The sequence below is a fragment of the Schistocerca americana genome, chromosome 7, assembly GCF_021461395.2.
Source record: "Schistocerca americana isolate TAMUIC-IGC-003095 chromosome 7, iqSchAmer2.1, whole genome shotgun sequence".
In the NCBI taxonomy this organism is placed as follows: Eukaryota; Metazoa; Arthropoda; class Insecta; order Orthoptera; family Acrididae; genus Schistocerca; species Schistocerca americana.
This window is the reverse complement of record NC_060125.1, coordinates 71,783,803-71,802,111: the sequence shown is the minus strand read 5'-3', so window position 1 is coordinate 71,802,111 and position 18,309 is coordinate 71,783,803. Positions and strand designations below refer to the sequence as shown.

General features: G+C 44.1%; 1 protein-coding gene across 1 annotated transcript in view; it reads right to left on the bottom strand.

The window, feature by feature from the left end:
- The window catches only part of LOC124622713 (odorant receptor Or2-like), a 158,495-nt gene that overhangs the window by 41,428 nt on the left and 98,758 nt on the right, over window positions 1-18,309 (bottom strand). The window contains exon 3 of the mRNA XM_047148502.1: window positions 15,712-16,529. Coding sequence (XP_047004458.1) covers window positions 15,712-16,529 — 818 coding nt within the window. The remainder of the gene's footprint in view (window positions 1-15,711; window positions 16,530-18,309) is intronic.

Sequence of the window (18,309 nt, the reverse complement as noted above, 5' to 3'; positions counted from 1 at the left end):
TTTACACGTATGTTTGTAAATTCGACGAATCTGCGGTGAACCTTGAGATTTCTTGTCTTATCAGTCCATCTAGTTTTCCGCATCCTGCTATCACCACACCTCAAAAACTTGTATTCCCTTCTTCTCAGCGTCCTCAACAGTTCACGATTCACTTCCGTAAAGTTCTTTGCTCCACACTAACACTGATCGAAAATTCTTCTTCGGCTATGTTTGAAACTAGTAGACTTGTTTTGGCCGTCTTTTACTGTGCTAGTCTGCTTTCTATGGCGTCCTTGCTTCGTCCGTCGTACGCATTTTGCTTCCAACGAAACCGCATACCATAACTTCGTCTACTTTGTGGTTAATTTTTATAATTAATCTCATTTCTGTTACTCCTCATCACTATTATTTTTTTTGCTTTACCGTCAGTCCACATTCTATGTTCATTGGAATGTCCATTTCGTTCGTGAAATCCAGTTTCGCAGGACAGAGCGGATCAGGTTGTGGAAAGGGGCCAAGGTCAATCACTGTTAGTTATACAAAAACACACACTTTGTTCCTACAAAACACAATGCACAGTTTTCTCTTTAAAACAACAAGGATCAATTCACGGCTGAGGGCCCAAATAACTTCTCAATAACAAAGTTTAAATAATTACATTTAAAACACAAATATTTAGACAAACGGCTGAAGGCCTTATGTTAAATAAAATATCTTCTCGTCTAAAGACCCAAATAATATTTCAGATCAGCAGCGGAAAATTCGTTAAAAGGCGAGCATTTACAGGGTTCGTCTAAAGGCCATATTAAGGAAATTTTAAATTAATTCCTCGGCTGAGAGGCCAATGGTATTTCAACCTAATAAAAGGGAAGACAAGCATTTTCACAGCACAACAGAAAACCATCATAAGAAGACTTGAAATATCTTGAACGTTTAAGGCCCAAACAATTATTCAAAAAGTTAAAAACAAACCTTAAGACAAACATTTACACAAAACGTCTGAAGGACATTTCAAGAATTCAAGATAATTAAAGAGAGACTTTACAGGCAGTGATTTTCATATTACGGCTGAACGCCAAAAATTTTAAAACAAACGCGGCTGAAGGCTTAAATACAGAGCAAATAAACCACGGCTGATGGCCTAATCTAAAAATACTTCACAAGAGATTCGGCTGAAAGCCATATAGTAAACATAGAACAAACAAAATTAATACACAGTACCTGCGACCAAAGAAAATGCCAGTTACTAACAACAAACAGTGGTGCTCAGAAGTGCCCCAATGGTCGGCCTGGGGAGGAAACCCTAACAACAGTTCAGGTGAGACCGGCAGCCAAGCGTAACACTAAATAATAGGGTGGAAACACGACCTACTGACGCCTCAAGAATCAACCAACAACCTAATCAATTCCCTCTGTCTACTCCAGTACGCAGACAGCATTCATGTGCTCAATGGGAATAACAGAAGCTACACACAGTTCCACGTAAACACACTTGCACAAGAACTCGAACAATAGTAAAAGCAATCACTGTGGAACAACAAGGATGATCCATTCTACACCAGAGAGCTTCCACAAGCGGTCGGCGACCAAATACACGTCGTCCGATGAGACGACCGACAGAACGGCCAACCCAGGTCGTTCCCACTGAAGTCACGCGTGTCGGCAACGGTGCGGCGAGTCTTGGCCGTCCGAAGTTGACTCCAGCTCCAAACCGATTCAACTCCATGTCCGTTCGGAACTCGGAGGCACGGCGGCCCGTGCACACTGGCTCTGACCCACCCGTGCAGAGGTAGCTCCTGCCCATCGGCGACGATATCTCTGCACGAGGAAGGAACCGACCCACGTCCGGCAACATGATCAACTGACGATGCCCAGAAACGATCAAAAGACAAAACACATGTCGTCCGATGAGACGAGCAATCGAACGACGGACCAACGGTCGTCCCGCTCCAATATCCTTCCGTCGGACAGATGATGTGTGTCGTCAGCGGTCGGCGAGCACTGGCTGTCCGTACCTCTCCGGCGCTCCATCCCCGACTGCCTTCGGTCGCACGACGACCCGGAGACACTGGTTCGGACCCAACCATGCGGAGGGAACATTTGCCCATTGACCATCCGACATATCTGCAAACCGAAGGAACCGACCCAAGTCCCGAAGATGATCAATTGAAGCGTCCCAGAAGCGATCAGAAGAGCAAATGCACGTCGCCCGATGAGACGACCGACCGAACCACCAACCAACGGTCGTCACCGCTCCAGTCTCCTTCCGTCGGACAATACATGTGTGTCTCCAGCCGTCGGCGAGTACTGGCTGTCCGCACCTCACTGGCGCACCGTCCTGACTGAAGTCCCGTCACACAACGACCTGGAAATACTAGCGGTCGTTCCAGAGATAGTACGACAGTGCACTTATAGATAAGCGCTGCTGCTGCCACTCACGGGCAAGCAAACTAGCAACCTAGTGACGCCAGTAAATCGAATTAAAAGAAAAACGAAGAGACAGAACAATAAAAACAAGATGACGAGCAATAAACCGCGCACGGCTCACTTCGGTATGTCCTATAGTACTGTTTTCGCTTGCACTGTGTGTAGCAGTGCTTTGGCAATGATTTTCTTTACTATTTTGGCACCCAGAATTTTAATCCCACTCTCCAAACATTTTTTTTAATTTCTATTGCAGCTATTAGAATTAGAGATTAAACAATGGAGGAAAATGCTGGATCCCGGTCCTAAACCCTTTTTCATCCAAGAACTTCGTTCTTTGTCTTCCATTATTGTTATTGTTATTATTATTATTACTATTACTATTCCTACTCTGTCTTTATACACATTGTATATTACACATCTTTCCCTGTAGTTTACACTTATATTTGTAAAAGTTTCGAATATCTTGCACCGTTTTTCACAGTCTAACGTTTTTTCTAGGTCTCAAAATCTTATGAAGGCAACTCGATTTTTCTTCAGTCTTGCTTCCGTTATCAATCGCAACGTAAAAACTGCCTATCTGGTGCCTAATTCTTTCCTAAAGCCAAACTGATCGTCATCCAGAAGATCTTCACTGTTTTCATTCTTCTGTATATTACTCTTGACAACAACTTTGCTGTATGAGCTGCTGAGCTGGCTGTACTACGGCTTTCGTACGTATCCCACTTGCTCTCTTCGGGATTGCATGGATGATATTTTTCCTAAAGTCTCATGGTACATCTCCATTCTTCACACGAACTTCAATAGTCGTATGGTTGCCACCTAGCCCACTGACTATAGAAGTGTAGGAAGTATTGTATCTATATCTTCGGCATTATTTCATCGCAAGACTTCCCAACCTTTGTTAATCACTTGATTTAATACCGAGTCGACAGTGTCTTCCATATATACTCCCATTTCTTTCTCAACTGTTCCTCCCCCGCGCCCCCCCCCCCTCCCCCACACGCCTCCGTGAAAGGTCTTCAATGTACTGTTTCCAACTCTCCGCTCTCTTCTCTGCATTTAACAGTGGAATTCTTGAACACTTCTTGTTAGTCATGAAAGTCTCTTCGGGTTTGCTGCCGGATCCTAAAATCAACTTGACTCAATATTTCGGCGATCCAACTGGTCGCCATCTTCAGGAAATGCTGCTTCTGCTGATGAGTCCCGATGAGAACTGACGCCAGGATGCAAATCGACGTCCTATATAGGCCACCGTTCAGTACATGGCGCATGCGCCGCCCATCACGGTTTCTGCCTTCAAAAACAGGGAGGTGGCGCCGCCTTTAGTTAAACACTGCTGGCAACGATATATCGCAATCAAGGCCTCACCGAAGAACGTTCAGTTTTGATGCGATATAATACAGGATTCCACGTTTTGCTAAGAGTAAACCCATTGTCTCTGTTGATTAAATTATCAGCCAACCTAATTTCAATCGCCTCTTTATAGACACTGTTCCAAAAACCGGAAATGTTGGCAACCACAACAGTTTCCTCAAGTTTCATTTTGCGTCCCTCATTTAGGCAGTGTTCTGCTACCGCCGGTTTTTCCGGCTGTTGTAGCCTCGTATGACGGCGATGTTCCACACACCTGTGATGCACTGTGCGAATAGAACGGCCAACGTACGCTTTCCCACATTGGCACGGAATTTTATACACTCCGGGTTTCCTAAGCCCCAAATCATCCTTCACAGAGCCGAGCAGAGCCCTAATCTTAGAAGGTGGACGGAACACACTCTTAATGTTAAAATTCTTTAAAATTCGTCCAATCTTAAACGATAAGTCTCCAGCATAAGGAAGAATGGCCACAGATCTATGTTCCTCTTCGTACACCTCCGGAGATGGTCCAAACTCTGCTTCTCGGTGCATCCATTTTCCTTAAAAACAGTTATCAAATGCTCAAGTTCTTGGGCTACGCTGTCTGCTTTGGAAATGGCATATGCTTTCCGTACCAAAGTCCTAAGGACGCCACTACGTTGGTGTGGTGGATGACAACTCTTAGGATGCAGATATCAATCTGTGTTTGTCGGCTTTCGGTGAACACTGTGTCCCTAAGTTCCATCTGATGTTTTATAAACCACTACGTCTAAAAATGGAAGCATCCCATGATTTTCAGCCTCCATAGTAAACTTGATACGGGGATGGGTCCAAAAATCTCTTAAGAGCATCACGTCCATGCGGCCAGACGAAGAACCTATCGTCGACGTATCTCCAGAAGTACGTTGTTTGCAAAGCTGAAGTCCTCAATGCCATGTCCTCGAAGTCCTCCGTAAATAAATTGGCGACTATGGGTGACAATGGACTACCCATAGCCACTCCGTCAATCTGTTCAAAAATGTTACCGTCAAATAAAAAATACATGGAGGTTAGAACATGACGACAAAGCTTCACCAGCTCTTCATCCAGTTTTTCACTGATCAAACTAAGGGACTCTTACAGAGGAACTAGTGTAAATCGGGATACCACATCGAAACTCGCTAACAGATCTGAGGGACTCAACTTCAAAGATACCAATCGTCGAATAAAATCCACCGAACTGGATATATGGTGTTCGCACTTGCCAACAAATGGACTGAGAGCAGATGATAAATACTTTGCCAGGTTATAAGTGGGTGCACCCAAATTACTAACAGTAGGGCGTAGAGGAACCCCTTCCTTATGCATCTTCGGCAGACCATACAACCCACGCGGAACGGCAGCACCAGGATGAAGTTTCTTAAGTAAATCATCTGACAACGAACTCTTTTTCAACAGTGAAAGTGTCTTACGTTTGGTCCTTTCTGTGGGGTCATTAGATAGTCTTCTGTACGCCGGGTCGTTGAGAAGTAAATCCAGTTTTAGGAACTAATCATCCCGCGTCATTACAACCGCGGCATTCCCCTTGTCAGCTGGTAAAACTACTACTTCATCATCATTCTTAAGGGAACGAATGGCTGCTCCCTCTGCGGAAGAGATGTTTTCCCGCGGTGGTCGAGCCCGACGAAATGTGTGCGACACTTTTTGCCTTATTTCCTCTGCTTGATCCTCGGGTAGGCTGTGTACTGCTTGTTCTACAGCGCATATGAACTCTGTGACAGGAAGTCTCTTGGGAGTAGGCGAAAAATTTAAACCTTTCTCCAATACCGACACTGTGGGCCCATCCAACGCCTTGTTAGAGAGATTAATCACAGTACGCTGACGTTTATCCACGTCTGATGCTGTAGAACGAGAAAGAAGCCGTTCAAATTTCGAGGACTGTCTGGTAACGGCGCTCCTACGTGCCCAATCTGGTAGCGCCCACGTTGAATCATCAACCCACCGCCAAATATCAATGTGGGAAAGCTTCCGTTGGCCGTTCTATTCGCACAGTGCATGACAGGTGTGTAGAACATCGCCGTCATACGAGGCTACAACAGCCGGAAAAATCGGCGGTAGCAGAACACTGCCTAGTTGAGGAACACAAAATGAAATTTGAGGAAACTGTTGTGGTTGCCAACATTTTCGGTTTTTGGAACAGTGTCTATAAAGAGGCGATTGAAATTAGGTTGGCTGATAATTTAAGGGGCTCCGAAAAGGCTCAAAATCATGAAAAGTTCAGTTTTTACTTTTTTGCGTTTTCTGAATCTGCAGACTATTACCTTTTAATAGATATATAATTTATTCAATTCCGAAGACTACAACTATTTCTAAATTTTTTTTGAAATGTGTTCTACATGGGCGTGACCCACTGTGGCGCTGTTAAACTGCTGTCAAATGGTGTTATTATTAAGGTCCGTGTTCATCAGGTACATTTTAGTGATGTGAGATAAAGTATGTGTTGTGGCTAACCTGTGATGGTTCAATATATATCGCTGGTGTGATTGTCGATTGTTTCATGTTTGTTTACTCTTTCGTTATCTCGAAAATATTTGTAATTAATTCTGTTTCTTGAGTCTCTGTTTTGTTGAAGTATAATAATGAGTAAAAGTAAAGTTATTAGAAATCCTCTGAAGGCTTTTAAGAAAAGGAGAAATGTAGGAAAGCCAAAGGTATGAGTTATTACTGTAAACAATAAAGACGATAACCAAGTGAGTGAACGTAACCTCTCAAGTATACCTGCCCATAGCAGTCAAAGTGGGAAAGAAAATACTTCACAGAAGAAGCTTGGTTCAATGAGTGAAAACTATGAATGTTTTATGGGCGAATCGGATGTGAATGAAATATTTGATATGTCGATTCTCAAAGGAATTTTTTCAAATTGTGTAAGATGTATTCATTGTAGTTAAGTTAGTCTGGAACTCTCCATAATAAAGCACGTAGGACTTGCTAGTGAAATACAACTGAAATGTGTTCATACATGACCACCTTTTGGAACAGCGTTGCAGTAACTGCAACTGAAGAAAATGGTAGCAAAATTTACGAACACAACAACGAGCGATGCTTGCTTTAGACAAGGAACGCCTTCGGGCTGCAGACAGGGCTGTAAAGAGTCTAGAAATACAAGCAAGAGTAAACAGGAGGAGGAACAAGAGGAAGCTGGAGGAGGAGTTTGCAGAGGATGAAGATAATCCATCCTATGGACCTGGTATGCACTAAAAAGTTAATCCAATCTTTGTCGCTCGATTCCCAAAACTTTTATTTTCTCATACTAATGACTTGTTTTCTAAGTATCTTGCAAACATATTTGTTTCAAACTTTCAGTAAATGTTACACAGTACCTTCTGCATAATTTAACATAGCCTTTTTTCAAAAACTGTATATTTTTGAATATATAAATAAAAAATTGCAAAAAATGTTGTGAATTTTCATTACAATTTAAAAAAATCATCTTTACTAACTGAACTAAAATTTTGTAAAATCCCTGTGTTAAGTTGTAGCCCATATTCCAATAAATAATCTGTAAAAAATTCAACTTCCTACCTCAAATAGTTTGTGAGGAAAGATGTAATTTATAAGCGTTATTTTAACATTGCAATTATAGGGCGTTCCGGAGCCCCTTAATCAACAGAGACAATGGGTTTCCTCTTAGCAAAACGTGAAATCCTGTATTTTCTCACATCAAAACTGAACGTTCCTCGGTGCGGCCTTGATTGCGATATATCTTTGACAGCAGTGTTTCACTATGGGTGGCGCAACCTCCCTGTTTTGGAAGTCAGAAACCGTGATGGGCGGCGCATGCGCCGTGTACTGAACGGTGGCCTATATAGGACGTCGATTTGCAACCTGGCGTCAGTTCTCAGCGGGACTCATCAGCAGAAGCAGCATTTTCCTGAAGATGGTGACCAGTTGGGTCACCGAAATATCGAGTCAAGTTGATTTTAGGATTCGGCAGCAAACCCGAAGAGACTTTCATGACTTATTACGCCGGGAAAGCCTACGTAATCACTTCTTGTTAGTGATGAATCCTTTACATTTCATTTCACCAGAGGTGGCTTTGGCTTTCTTATAAGCTGAGTCTGTCCTTCCGACGATTATTTCTCTTTTTCTTTCTTCGCGTTTTTCTTTCAGTTACGTCACCTTGGCTAATCTACACTTTCTATTTGTATCGCTCCTAAGCGCCGTTCGTTGCTGCATTTTTGTGCCTTCTTGTGGATGTGTGTATTTCCAACTTTCGTCGACTAGTTGAAGTACATCCTCTGTCATGCAACGTTTCTTCGAAGTTATCTTCCTTACACCTATATTTATCTGTCCAAGTTAGAGATAGCCACTCCTCTAAAGCTAAGCTGAGGTTTTAATTATCGCATTATCTACAGAATTAGTGAACTTCAGTCGTACGCCATCATTCCTCTACTTCAGTATCCCAATTCTTTCCATATTGATTCTTCCGAAGGTGTTTCTTATACGCCGGCCTTCTCATCACTATTAAATTGTAATTCGAGTGCCTATCTGGTCCAGGGCGCGTCATACAATGCGGTATCTGATTTCGGTATCTTTGTCTCACAATGATGTAGACCAGCTGGTAGCTTCCTGTGGCTCTAGGTGTTTCCAAAGCGTATTTCCACCTCCTCCGCTTATTGTGAACAGTGTATATCCCATTTTCAGGAGAGGTATACTGCAGAGCGCTATTAGTCTTTCTCATCTCTAATTTCTATTACCAAGTCCCCGTACACCTGCCTTCTGTTCCATCACCTACAACAGTGTTGCGATCACTCATGATTAGAAGATATTCAGTCCCCTTTACATTCTGAATTACACGTTGAGAATCCTCATCTACTTGCTCACTCTCTTCATCTAGTGGTTGAGATGTCGGCATGTAAACTTCAGTTATTGTTGTTGGTGTTGGTTACCTTTCGATTATGATGACATTAATCCCATCCGTGAATGGTTCAAAGTAATTCACTCTATGCGCTACCATCCACTTCTTAACCGGGTCCTGCACCAGTTATATCATTTTCAGCTGCTTTTGACATTACACAATATTTTCTGACCATAAATCGTTACCGTTTTTCTATTTCACTTCACTGACCTCTTCAATATCTAGATTGGAACTTTGCATTGGGTATTTCGAGATTTCCTCATTTCATCACCACATTCAAACATCTGACATTCCACACTTGGACTTGTACAATATTATCCTTCCTTTGGTTATTGAATCTTCCTTCTCACCCCTCCCCTCGCACCCCTCCCCAGCCAACACCGCACACTGCGGCGGAGGGGACTAATTCTGAATCTTTAGGCTATGGCGAGATAAGGATGACACTCTTACAATTACAGGACATAGGTAATGAGTAGACACATTAACTGATTTTAATGCAGTAGTTTCCATTGCCGTCTGCCTCCTCATACCGTTGACCATTGTTGATTCTTCCACCTTTCACAGATTCCCACTCCGAGGGTAAGAGGATGGCCTTGCTCTCTCTCGGCGTGTCCGAGTTAATTGATAATGCCGTTGCCAGAACAAGGGTGTCATCATACGCCAGAAGTTCTCCGCCTGTGTTGTACGCCGCTTGTACTCAAATTAAAGCAATAGCTGAAGTCGAACCTGGGAACAAGAATGTTTTGCTTACTGATCAAAGACGCTATCCCTAGATTTCGCCGGTCGGTGTGGCCGAGCGGTTCTAGGCGCTTCAGTTTGGAACCGCGCTACCGCTACGGTCGCAGGTTCGTATCCTGCCTCGGGCATGGATGTGTGTGATGTCCTTAGGTTAGTTAGGTTTAAGTCGTTCTAAGTTCTAGGGGACTGATGACCACAGCAGTTAAGTCCCATAGTGTTCAGAGCCATTTGAACCATTTTTTTTGAGAAAGTACTTCAGATAGCGGTTGGAAGAAATGAAAAGTCTTAAAAAGAGGTATAAGGGGAAAACACCAAATGTAGACCAAAGGTAGTGAAATTTAGACGAAATAAATGAGGCAATCCTGAGGAAATCAAATTAAGAAATGAGAAAGATGTACTAACAGAGGTGTTTTTGTATCTTGGTAGCACAATAACTCAGTGTGGTTGAGTTAGACGTGATATGCTTACTGTCAAAAGCAAGGAACACACATTTACAAACAGTTCAAACTAGAGGAGGGGAAGCTTTTGAAATACGGTATTACACGCGAGGCTTAGAGCGATAGTTCGAGTAACAAGTGAGGACATACTCAGCTGAATTGGGGAAAGAGAAATTTGCTGCACAACCTGACTAACAGAAGGCAGCATAGCCTGTGGCATCTAATAATAGACCATTTGTATGTGGAGGAAAGAAAATTACTGCAGGGGATGGAGAGCTTGGGGAGCTCATCAGACTAGTTACGTAGTGAAGGCCACAACAATAGCGTCTTGGAAAAATTTTGTTTGATTCACGTCTGTCCACAGGGTGCTATTCGTATTACCTGTTTTCCGTTCAGATGTCTAGTCGCCATCTGGAAACCAGGCTATTGTCTGCCGCTAATGCGTCACCCCACTTCGTCGCTATGTGTGTGTGAAATCTTATGGGACTTAACTGCTAAGGTCATCAGTCCCTAAGCTTACACACTACTTAACCGAAATTATCCTAAGGACAAACACACACAACCATGCCCGAGGGAGGACTCGAACCTCCGCCGGGACCAGCCGCACAGTCATGACTGCAGTTCCCTAGACCGCTCGGCTAATCCAGCGCGGCTAACAACTTGAAGATTTCAACAAACCTTCTCATGATGAAGAAGCTAGGCAGAACATTAACTTTGTAGACGAGCGAAAATTGGCTGCAAAATGCTGTAGAGTCTGAGAAAGAACAGTTCATTGTGTTAGTTGTATCGCAACTTTTTCAGAGGCTGTAGGTGCGCGTGTGTGTGTCGTCTTCCATTCATCATGGAAGCGATATAAACAGGTACGCAGATTAACTGAAACGGACTATTTTAGTAAAGAAGTTGTCTTGAGAACTGTGTTTGAATACTACAATGAAGAAAATTACATTATGGACAATAAAGTCTGTGCCCACCGAAATGCAAGTGGTCAATAATTCTCCATGTGCTGCACATATTACTTGACGATATATGAAAAGAAATGTATCATTCATTATATTCCATAAATTTACCAAACGATAAACACAAGGTCGGAACTGTAATTTCGCGTTCGGTATAGCTTTAGTAACAACAGTAAAGTAGTTTTGCATACATCTATACAGAATATGCATTCTTGTACATGTATCTAACACACATAAATATTAATTTTGTAATTTTTCAAAACTCTTAATTCCTTCATATTATTAGATATATTTCCAAATTTATTTATTCAACATTAATTCCATTTGAAGTCGTTGACATTAAAAGATCATTCATGAGTTACTCATTCGTTATGTGAAAGAATTTCTTTCACACATGCATTATATCTGTTCACCGTGGCAAGCGGTTGCAAGGAGTTGCTGCTGTATGGATCGGGCGGTAAGTTGTTGTACTGTGTGTGTCATGTCGTATTTTGAGCCTGATAGATATCTGAATGTTGAAACTGTAATGTCTCATAATAAGAAAATTAAATGTTCTACGTGAAACATAAAGCCCTCCAACAATTAATTTCAACGCATGCTTCTAGCTGTTGAACCAACAAAGAAGTCGAAATAAATCGAATAGAGAAAACAAGTAATGAAAACTAATACATCTACTTTACCACAATTATTATTTTACGTATAATTTGATTCCTGGTGATATTTGTTTTCTGTTGCAGAACACATAACACGAACAGATGCAAATATATAATCTGCGAGGTTCGTTATAAAATTAAGCAGCTGTTTCACGAAAAGAGATTTGATCAACTACAACACGAAATTGAATGCGAAGTCTCGGAAACGTCCTTTATTCGCCTCTTGAAGACATCAGTTGAAGTAGTAAACAAAAATTCACTTTTTTCTGTAACTAGGATGAAAACAACTAATCATTAAGTTTTCGGGTGTGCTAATAACGAAAATGTTACTGAAAATGCAAGATTAGCTCTCGTTTTGAGAGAACTTTACGTTATTGCTCATATAAGCTTATGCATGTATATACCTTCTTGTTATCCCTGAGAGGAAAGTCAGTATATCCTAACCGCTTTCCTTGAGTTTGTAGTTTTCTTCTTGTGATTCCCTGATTAGTGGTCAGCAGTAATCGGCTAACACCGACGCACTCCACTTTCCCTGGTATCTTATATCCATGTCCGAAATTTGCTGGTGAAATAGTCGTCCGCGCTCGTCGGCTACAGCACCCGAGTTGTCAGAAGGTAAGTCCAAATGAGAATTTAGAAAATGCAACTTAAAGACGTGTTGCTTCCCAGTCTGTTGTAGCAGTGCAGGAGATTTGCCACTGGATCCTTGCAGTTTTCATTGTTGACACTGAACAAAGGCATTGAGCCGTGCGTGGCTCATGTTCCCAAAATGGTTCACATGGCTCTGAGCACTATTGGACTGAACTGCTGTGGTCATAAGTCCCCTAGAACTTAGAACTACTTAAACCTAACTAACCTAAGGACATCACACACATCCATGCCCGAGGCAGGATGCGGACCTGCGACCGTAGCGGTCGTGCGGTTCCAGACTGTAGCGCCTTTAACCGAGCCATTTTCTTACATCGTCATAGGAATCGAAGCGTTGTTCCGCGAGAGCGTCTCCCAGTGATGCAAACAGATGATAATCGAACGGAACCAAGTCCGGAGAAGAAACCACATGCCCTAGTATTTCCCAACTGAACGCCTCGATCGTTTCCCCGACCCGTTTTTCTGTGTGTGACCATGGAGAAATATGACGTTATGTCGCCTTTTTCCCTATTCCATTCGTTTTTCAAGTAATGCTCGATTTAAATCGATCATTTGCTGTTGGCAGCAATCATTGTTAACTATTTAAGCAGGTTTTAGCATCTCATAATAGAAGACACCTTTCTGATGCCACCAAACACAGAGCATTGTATTCTCCCAAAGCTATTTGGTCGTGCAGTGGATGTCGATGGTTTGCCTGGATTCACCCATGATTTACGACCCTTAGAATTCTCAAAATATATTCATTTTTTATCACCTGTCACTATTCGACAGAGAAACAACTTTCATTTGTATCTGGCGAGCAGCATTTCATAGGTGGTTTTTCGATTTGCTTGCTTTCTTTCATTCAGTTCATGCGGAACCCATTTTCACACATTCTGTACCTTTCCCATAGCTTTCAACCACAGAGAAACGACTTTTGCGTCACATTCAGCTGTTCGGCGGGTTCCTCTTGTGTCTGAGTATTATCTTTAGCCAATAAGGCCTGCAATTCGTTGCCTTTGAACTTCTTCGGTGGTTTCCCGCGCTCGTCGTTTCTCACTTCAAAATCAGCACTTTCGAATTATTTGAACCACTTGAAACCCTGTGTTTTCCCAAGAGCATTTCCGCCGATAGCCCCGAAAAGCATTCTATGTAATCCTGCAACAGTTTTCTTCAAATGATAACAGAAAAACCAATGCAGTCCGCAAATAGTAGTTTGTAGGCACAAAACTCGTCATATTTACGGGTTTGAAAGAGATGCAGATATATGGAACTGGGGTTACTGTGTGCTGACATTCATCACCAGCCGTTACAGGAAGCAGATGGCGCTGCAGACGCGGTCTCACGGGCCCTACACCGACGGCTAGCACCATTGGTAGGGAAATACTGTTTCCATACTTCTACACCTGGTACATTTAATGGCCGGCCGCGGTGGCCGTGCGGTTCTAGTCGCTCCAGTCCGGAGCCGCGCAGCTGCTACGGTCGCAGGTTCGACTCCTGCCTCGGTCATGGGTGTGTGTGATGTCCTTAGGTTAGTTAGGTTTAAGTAGTTCTAAGTTCTAGGGGACTGATGACCACAGCAGTTGAGTCCCATAGCGCTCAGAGCCATTTGAACCATTTTTGAACATTTAATGGCTTTAGTCAAGATGTTTCGCTGTAGAATGCTCGTGTGAACTTCGACCTTGATTAAGATGCAGATACGCTATTTGGACCAGAAACAAACAGAATTATGAATCTATCAAAGTTAAGGCGGTAAGCTTTGTCGCGTTGCCACTGTCCATGTGTTCGCATTACGTGATTCCTGATGACTAACTACTTTCCGTGGTGGTTCTCAGTTCCCAAAATTTACCTCAGGTTTTCTGATTATCACTCTCTCTAGGGACAGGAAAATGCATCGTTGTCACTGTTTTAATCCCCAGCCGCGCGGGATTAGCCGAGCGGTCTTAGGCGCTGCACTCATGGGCTGTGCGGCTGGTTCCAGCGGTGGTTCGAGTCCTCCCTCGGGCATGGGTGTGTGTGTTTGCTCGTACGATAATTTCGGTTAAGTAGGGTGTGAGCTTAGGGACTGATGAACTTAGCAGTTAAGCCCCACAAGATTTCACACACATTTGAACGTTTTTTTCAATCGCCGTTATTTGTCTTGTACGTTTTTCGCCATTCAGTTAAACCAGTTTCACACCTCTTGCGTTATTTTATGTTTTATGGCGGATTAAATTTATGTTTTCAAGATCAAATTTATGTGACATGTATTTATTAAATATTTTAGTGTTTTTGGACTTTTCCACAGTTTGAAGAAAAAATTGTTCTTTAAAATATCTTGTACCGTTAACTTTTACTTTCATTTTTAGCGACTGAAAAGAATACTCTTCTGGAAACAACTCCTTCATTTACTAAGCAGTTTACTGACATACATCATACGATTTCCGGAATTTTTACTGACATCAGAAACCGTTACGCGCTAACAATGCTGTCAGTCGAAGAGATGACCAAAACCCGTCTAATAATTTTTTCATAATGTGGGGGCACAGTCATAATGTATTTCTTTAAAGTCAGTACCGCCATTAGGCTGTTTTTTTATCTGCAGTTTTACATTCACACGATCATGATTCGGGCTTTAAGTTGCAATTATCAAGTGCTTTAATGTTATACAGTGCCTAAGATGTCATACTGTCCGATTTAAGCCGGCCGGGGTGGCCGAGCGCTTCTAGGCACTTCAGCCTGGAACCGTGCGACCGCTACGGTTCCAGGCTCGAATCCTGCCACCGGCGTGTATGTTTGTGATGTCCTTAGGATAGTTAGGTTTAAGTAGTTATAAGTTCTAGGGGACTGATTGTGGTGTCACCGCCAGACACCACACTTACTAGGTGGTAGCCTTTAAATCGGGCGCGGTCCGTTAGTATACGTCGGGCCCGCGTGTCGCCACTATCAGTGATTGCAGACTGAACGCCGCCACACGGCAGGTCTAGTCTAGAGAGACTCCCTAGCACTCGCCCCAGTTGTACAGCCGACTTTGCTAGCGATGGTTCGATGTCTACATACGCTCTCATTTGCAGAGACGACAGTTTAACATAGCCTTCAGCTACGCAATATGCTACGACCTAACAAGGAGCCATATTCAGTTAGTATGTCTTCTGAACAGATAATATTGTGACTCATGTACCGTCAAGAGCGACGTTCATCATTAATGGATTAAAGTTAAGTATCCAGCTAATTACGTCCGCTTTCTGAATTGTAATTCCTTGTCATACTCCAGAGCTCACGTCAGTATATTCCTTCCCTCCTCACGCCAGCCAGCTTGAGCTAAAAAGCGTGCATTTAGGCCTCCACTCGTAAAACGGTGTTGGCTCTTCTGCCAAGCCGAAACTGATGACCTCAGCAGTTAAGTTTCATAGTGCCCAGAGCCATGTCGTATTTAAAATATACTATTAGACACATTGTCTAATGGTCAATATGTCTGGTAAAAGCCTACTGCTTTGTTTTATCACAGAGTATACCATCTTGAGTCAAGATGAGTAGAGTCAGATGATTCTAATGGCGGTACTGAGTTTAAAGAGAAACCCGTCTAGTTTCGTGGCAACGAGTGTAGAATGCAGATTACAGCAGTAGACAACAACAGAAAGAAGGCCAACAAAGGTTATACTCACTTTATGACGTCTTTGTGGTGCTCCACGCACTCACACAGTTCTCTCCATGCGGAATCTTCCTCTGTTCCCTCGTCCCTGGTGCCTGCTGGTGACTCACTTACATGTCCGTTACGGTAGATGTCCTCCCGAATTTGGGTGATCCTGACGTTGAGGACTTCCAACTGGGCAGCAACGTGGATGATGAGGCACGCGAAGAAGAGGTCGATGCACATGGCGGCGAAGTGGGAGTACTGCATGCTGAAGTACTGCAGGACGGAGAGCAGCTCGTAGATGGGGGTGACGGAGTCGCGGCCCGTGTACCACGCCGTGGCGGGCAGCTCGCGCTCCGGCGGGCCGACGCCGAAGGCTCGGATGATGGACGGCGTGATGGCGAAGACGACGGGCAGCCAGCCGCCGATGAGGGCCATGTGCACCGTGATCCTCGTGGCCGACCTGTACGACCTGGCCAGGATGGCCGCTATGCGGGGGTTCCCCAGCGCGCTCTGCTCGCGCCTGCGGTCGTCGATGGTGCGCACGATCTTGAAGACGTCCTCCTGCCTGACGACGAAGATGATGAACTTGATGATGCCCAGGATGGTTGTGACCAGTAGGCACACGTCCTGGATCACCTTGTTGGCGTCGCCCCAGAAGTAGAACACCCCTTGCACCTGGCCGTAGAGGAAGCTGAACTGCGTGAAAAGCACCCAGATCCGGTACAGGGTGAAGCCGGGAACCCCGGGTGGCCGCCAGGAACCACCCAGGGCCAGCACGCGGGCCACCAGCCACAGGGCCGTGTCTGACCAGGGGATGTCCTTGTCCTTCATACTCGTTGCCTCACGCTGCAGAAAAAGAGACACGTTCAAAATTTTACTACATGACTGGTCATAAAAAGGAGACATCCGCAGTACCCAAGATGATCAGATTCTAAAGTACTTGAATTCATAAGCAGTCACATGATTATATCAACGGCTGACCGACGGATTCAGTGTCACCTGCAATCTTTTTGTGCACGTGAAGCAATAAGAAAAGAATACAGAGTGCTCCACAAAACCTCTTACAAACTTCTAGTAAATATAGAGAGGGCTGAGTAGACAGTACACTGATAACATGAAACGTTATGACCTCCTGCCCAATACCCTACTGGCCATTAAAATTGCTACACCACGAAGATGACGTGCTACAGACGCGAAATTTAACTGACAGAAAGAGGATGCTGTGATATGCAAATGATTAGCTTGTCAGAGCATTCACACAAGGTTGGCGCCGGTGGCGACCCCTACAACGTGCTGACATGAGGAAAGTTTCCAACCGATTTCTCATACACAAATAGCAGTTGACCGGCGTTGCCTGGCGAAACGTTCTTGTGATGCCTCGGTTAAGGAGGAGAAATGCGTACCATCACGTTTACGACTTTGATAACGGTCGGATTGTAGCCTATCGCGATTGCGGTTTATCGTTTCGACACATTGCTGCTCGCGTTGGGCAAGATCCAATGACTGCTAGCAGAATATGGAATCAGTGGGTTCAGGAGGGTAATACGGAACGCCGTGCTGCATCCCAACGGCCTCGTATCACTACCGGTGGAAATGACAGACATCTTATCCGCATGGCTGTAACGGATCGTGCAGCCACGTCTCGATCTCTGAGTCAACAGATGGGGACGTTTGCGAGACAACAACCATCTGCACGAACAGTTCGACGACGTTTGCAGCAGCATGGACTATCAGCTCGGAGACCGTGGCTGCGGTTACCCTTGACGCTGCATCATAGACAGGAGCGCCTGCGATGGTGTACTCAACGACGAACCTGGGTGCACGAATGGCAAAACGTCATTTTTTCGGATGAATCCACGTTCTGGTTACAGCATCCCGATGGTCGCATCCGTGTGTGGCGACATCGCGGTGAACGCACATTGGAAGCATGTATTCGTCATCGCCATATTGGCGTATCAACCGGCGTGATGGTGAGGGGCGCCATTGGTAACACGTCTCGGTCACCTCTTGTTCGCACTGACGGCACTTTGAACAGTGGAAGTTACATTTCAGATGTGTTACGACCCGTGGCTCTACCCTTCGTTCGATCCCTGCGAAACCCTACAGTTCAGCAGGATAATGCACGACCGCTTGTTGCAGGTCCTGTACGGGCTTTTCTGGACACAGAAAATGTTCGACTGCTGCCCTGGCCAGCATATTCTCCAGATCTCTCACCAACTGAAAACGTCTGCTCACGGTGCCGAGCAACTGGCTCGTCACAGTACGCCAGTCACTATTGATATCGTGTTGAAGCTGCACGGGCAGCTGTAACTGTACACGCCATCCAAGCTCTGTAGGACTCAATGCCCAGACTTACCAAGACCGTTATTACGGCCAAAGGTGGTTGTTCTGGGTACTGATTTCTCAGGATATTTGCACCCAAATTGCGTGAAAAAGTAATCACATGACAGTTCTAGTATAATATATTTGTCCATTTCTTCTTTGTGCAGCAATTTTAATGGCCAGTAGTGTATTTCGAGCACACAGTTCAGCGCACATTTTTCAAAATGGGGCCCGGTAGCAGACTTACTTCTCCTCATGTTGACTCGATGGTATCGCGTATTACGATTACAGTGGGTGCGGTTTC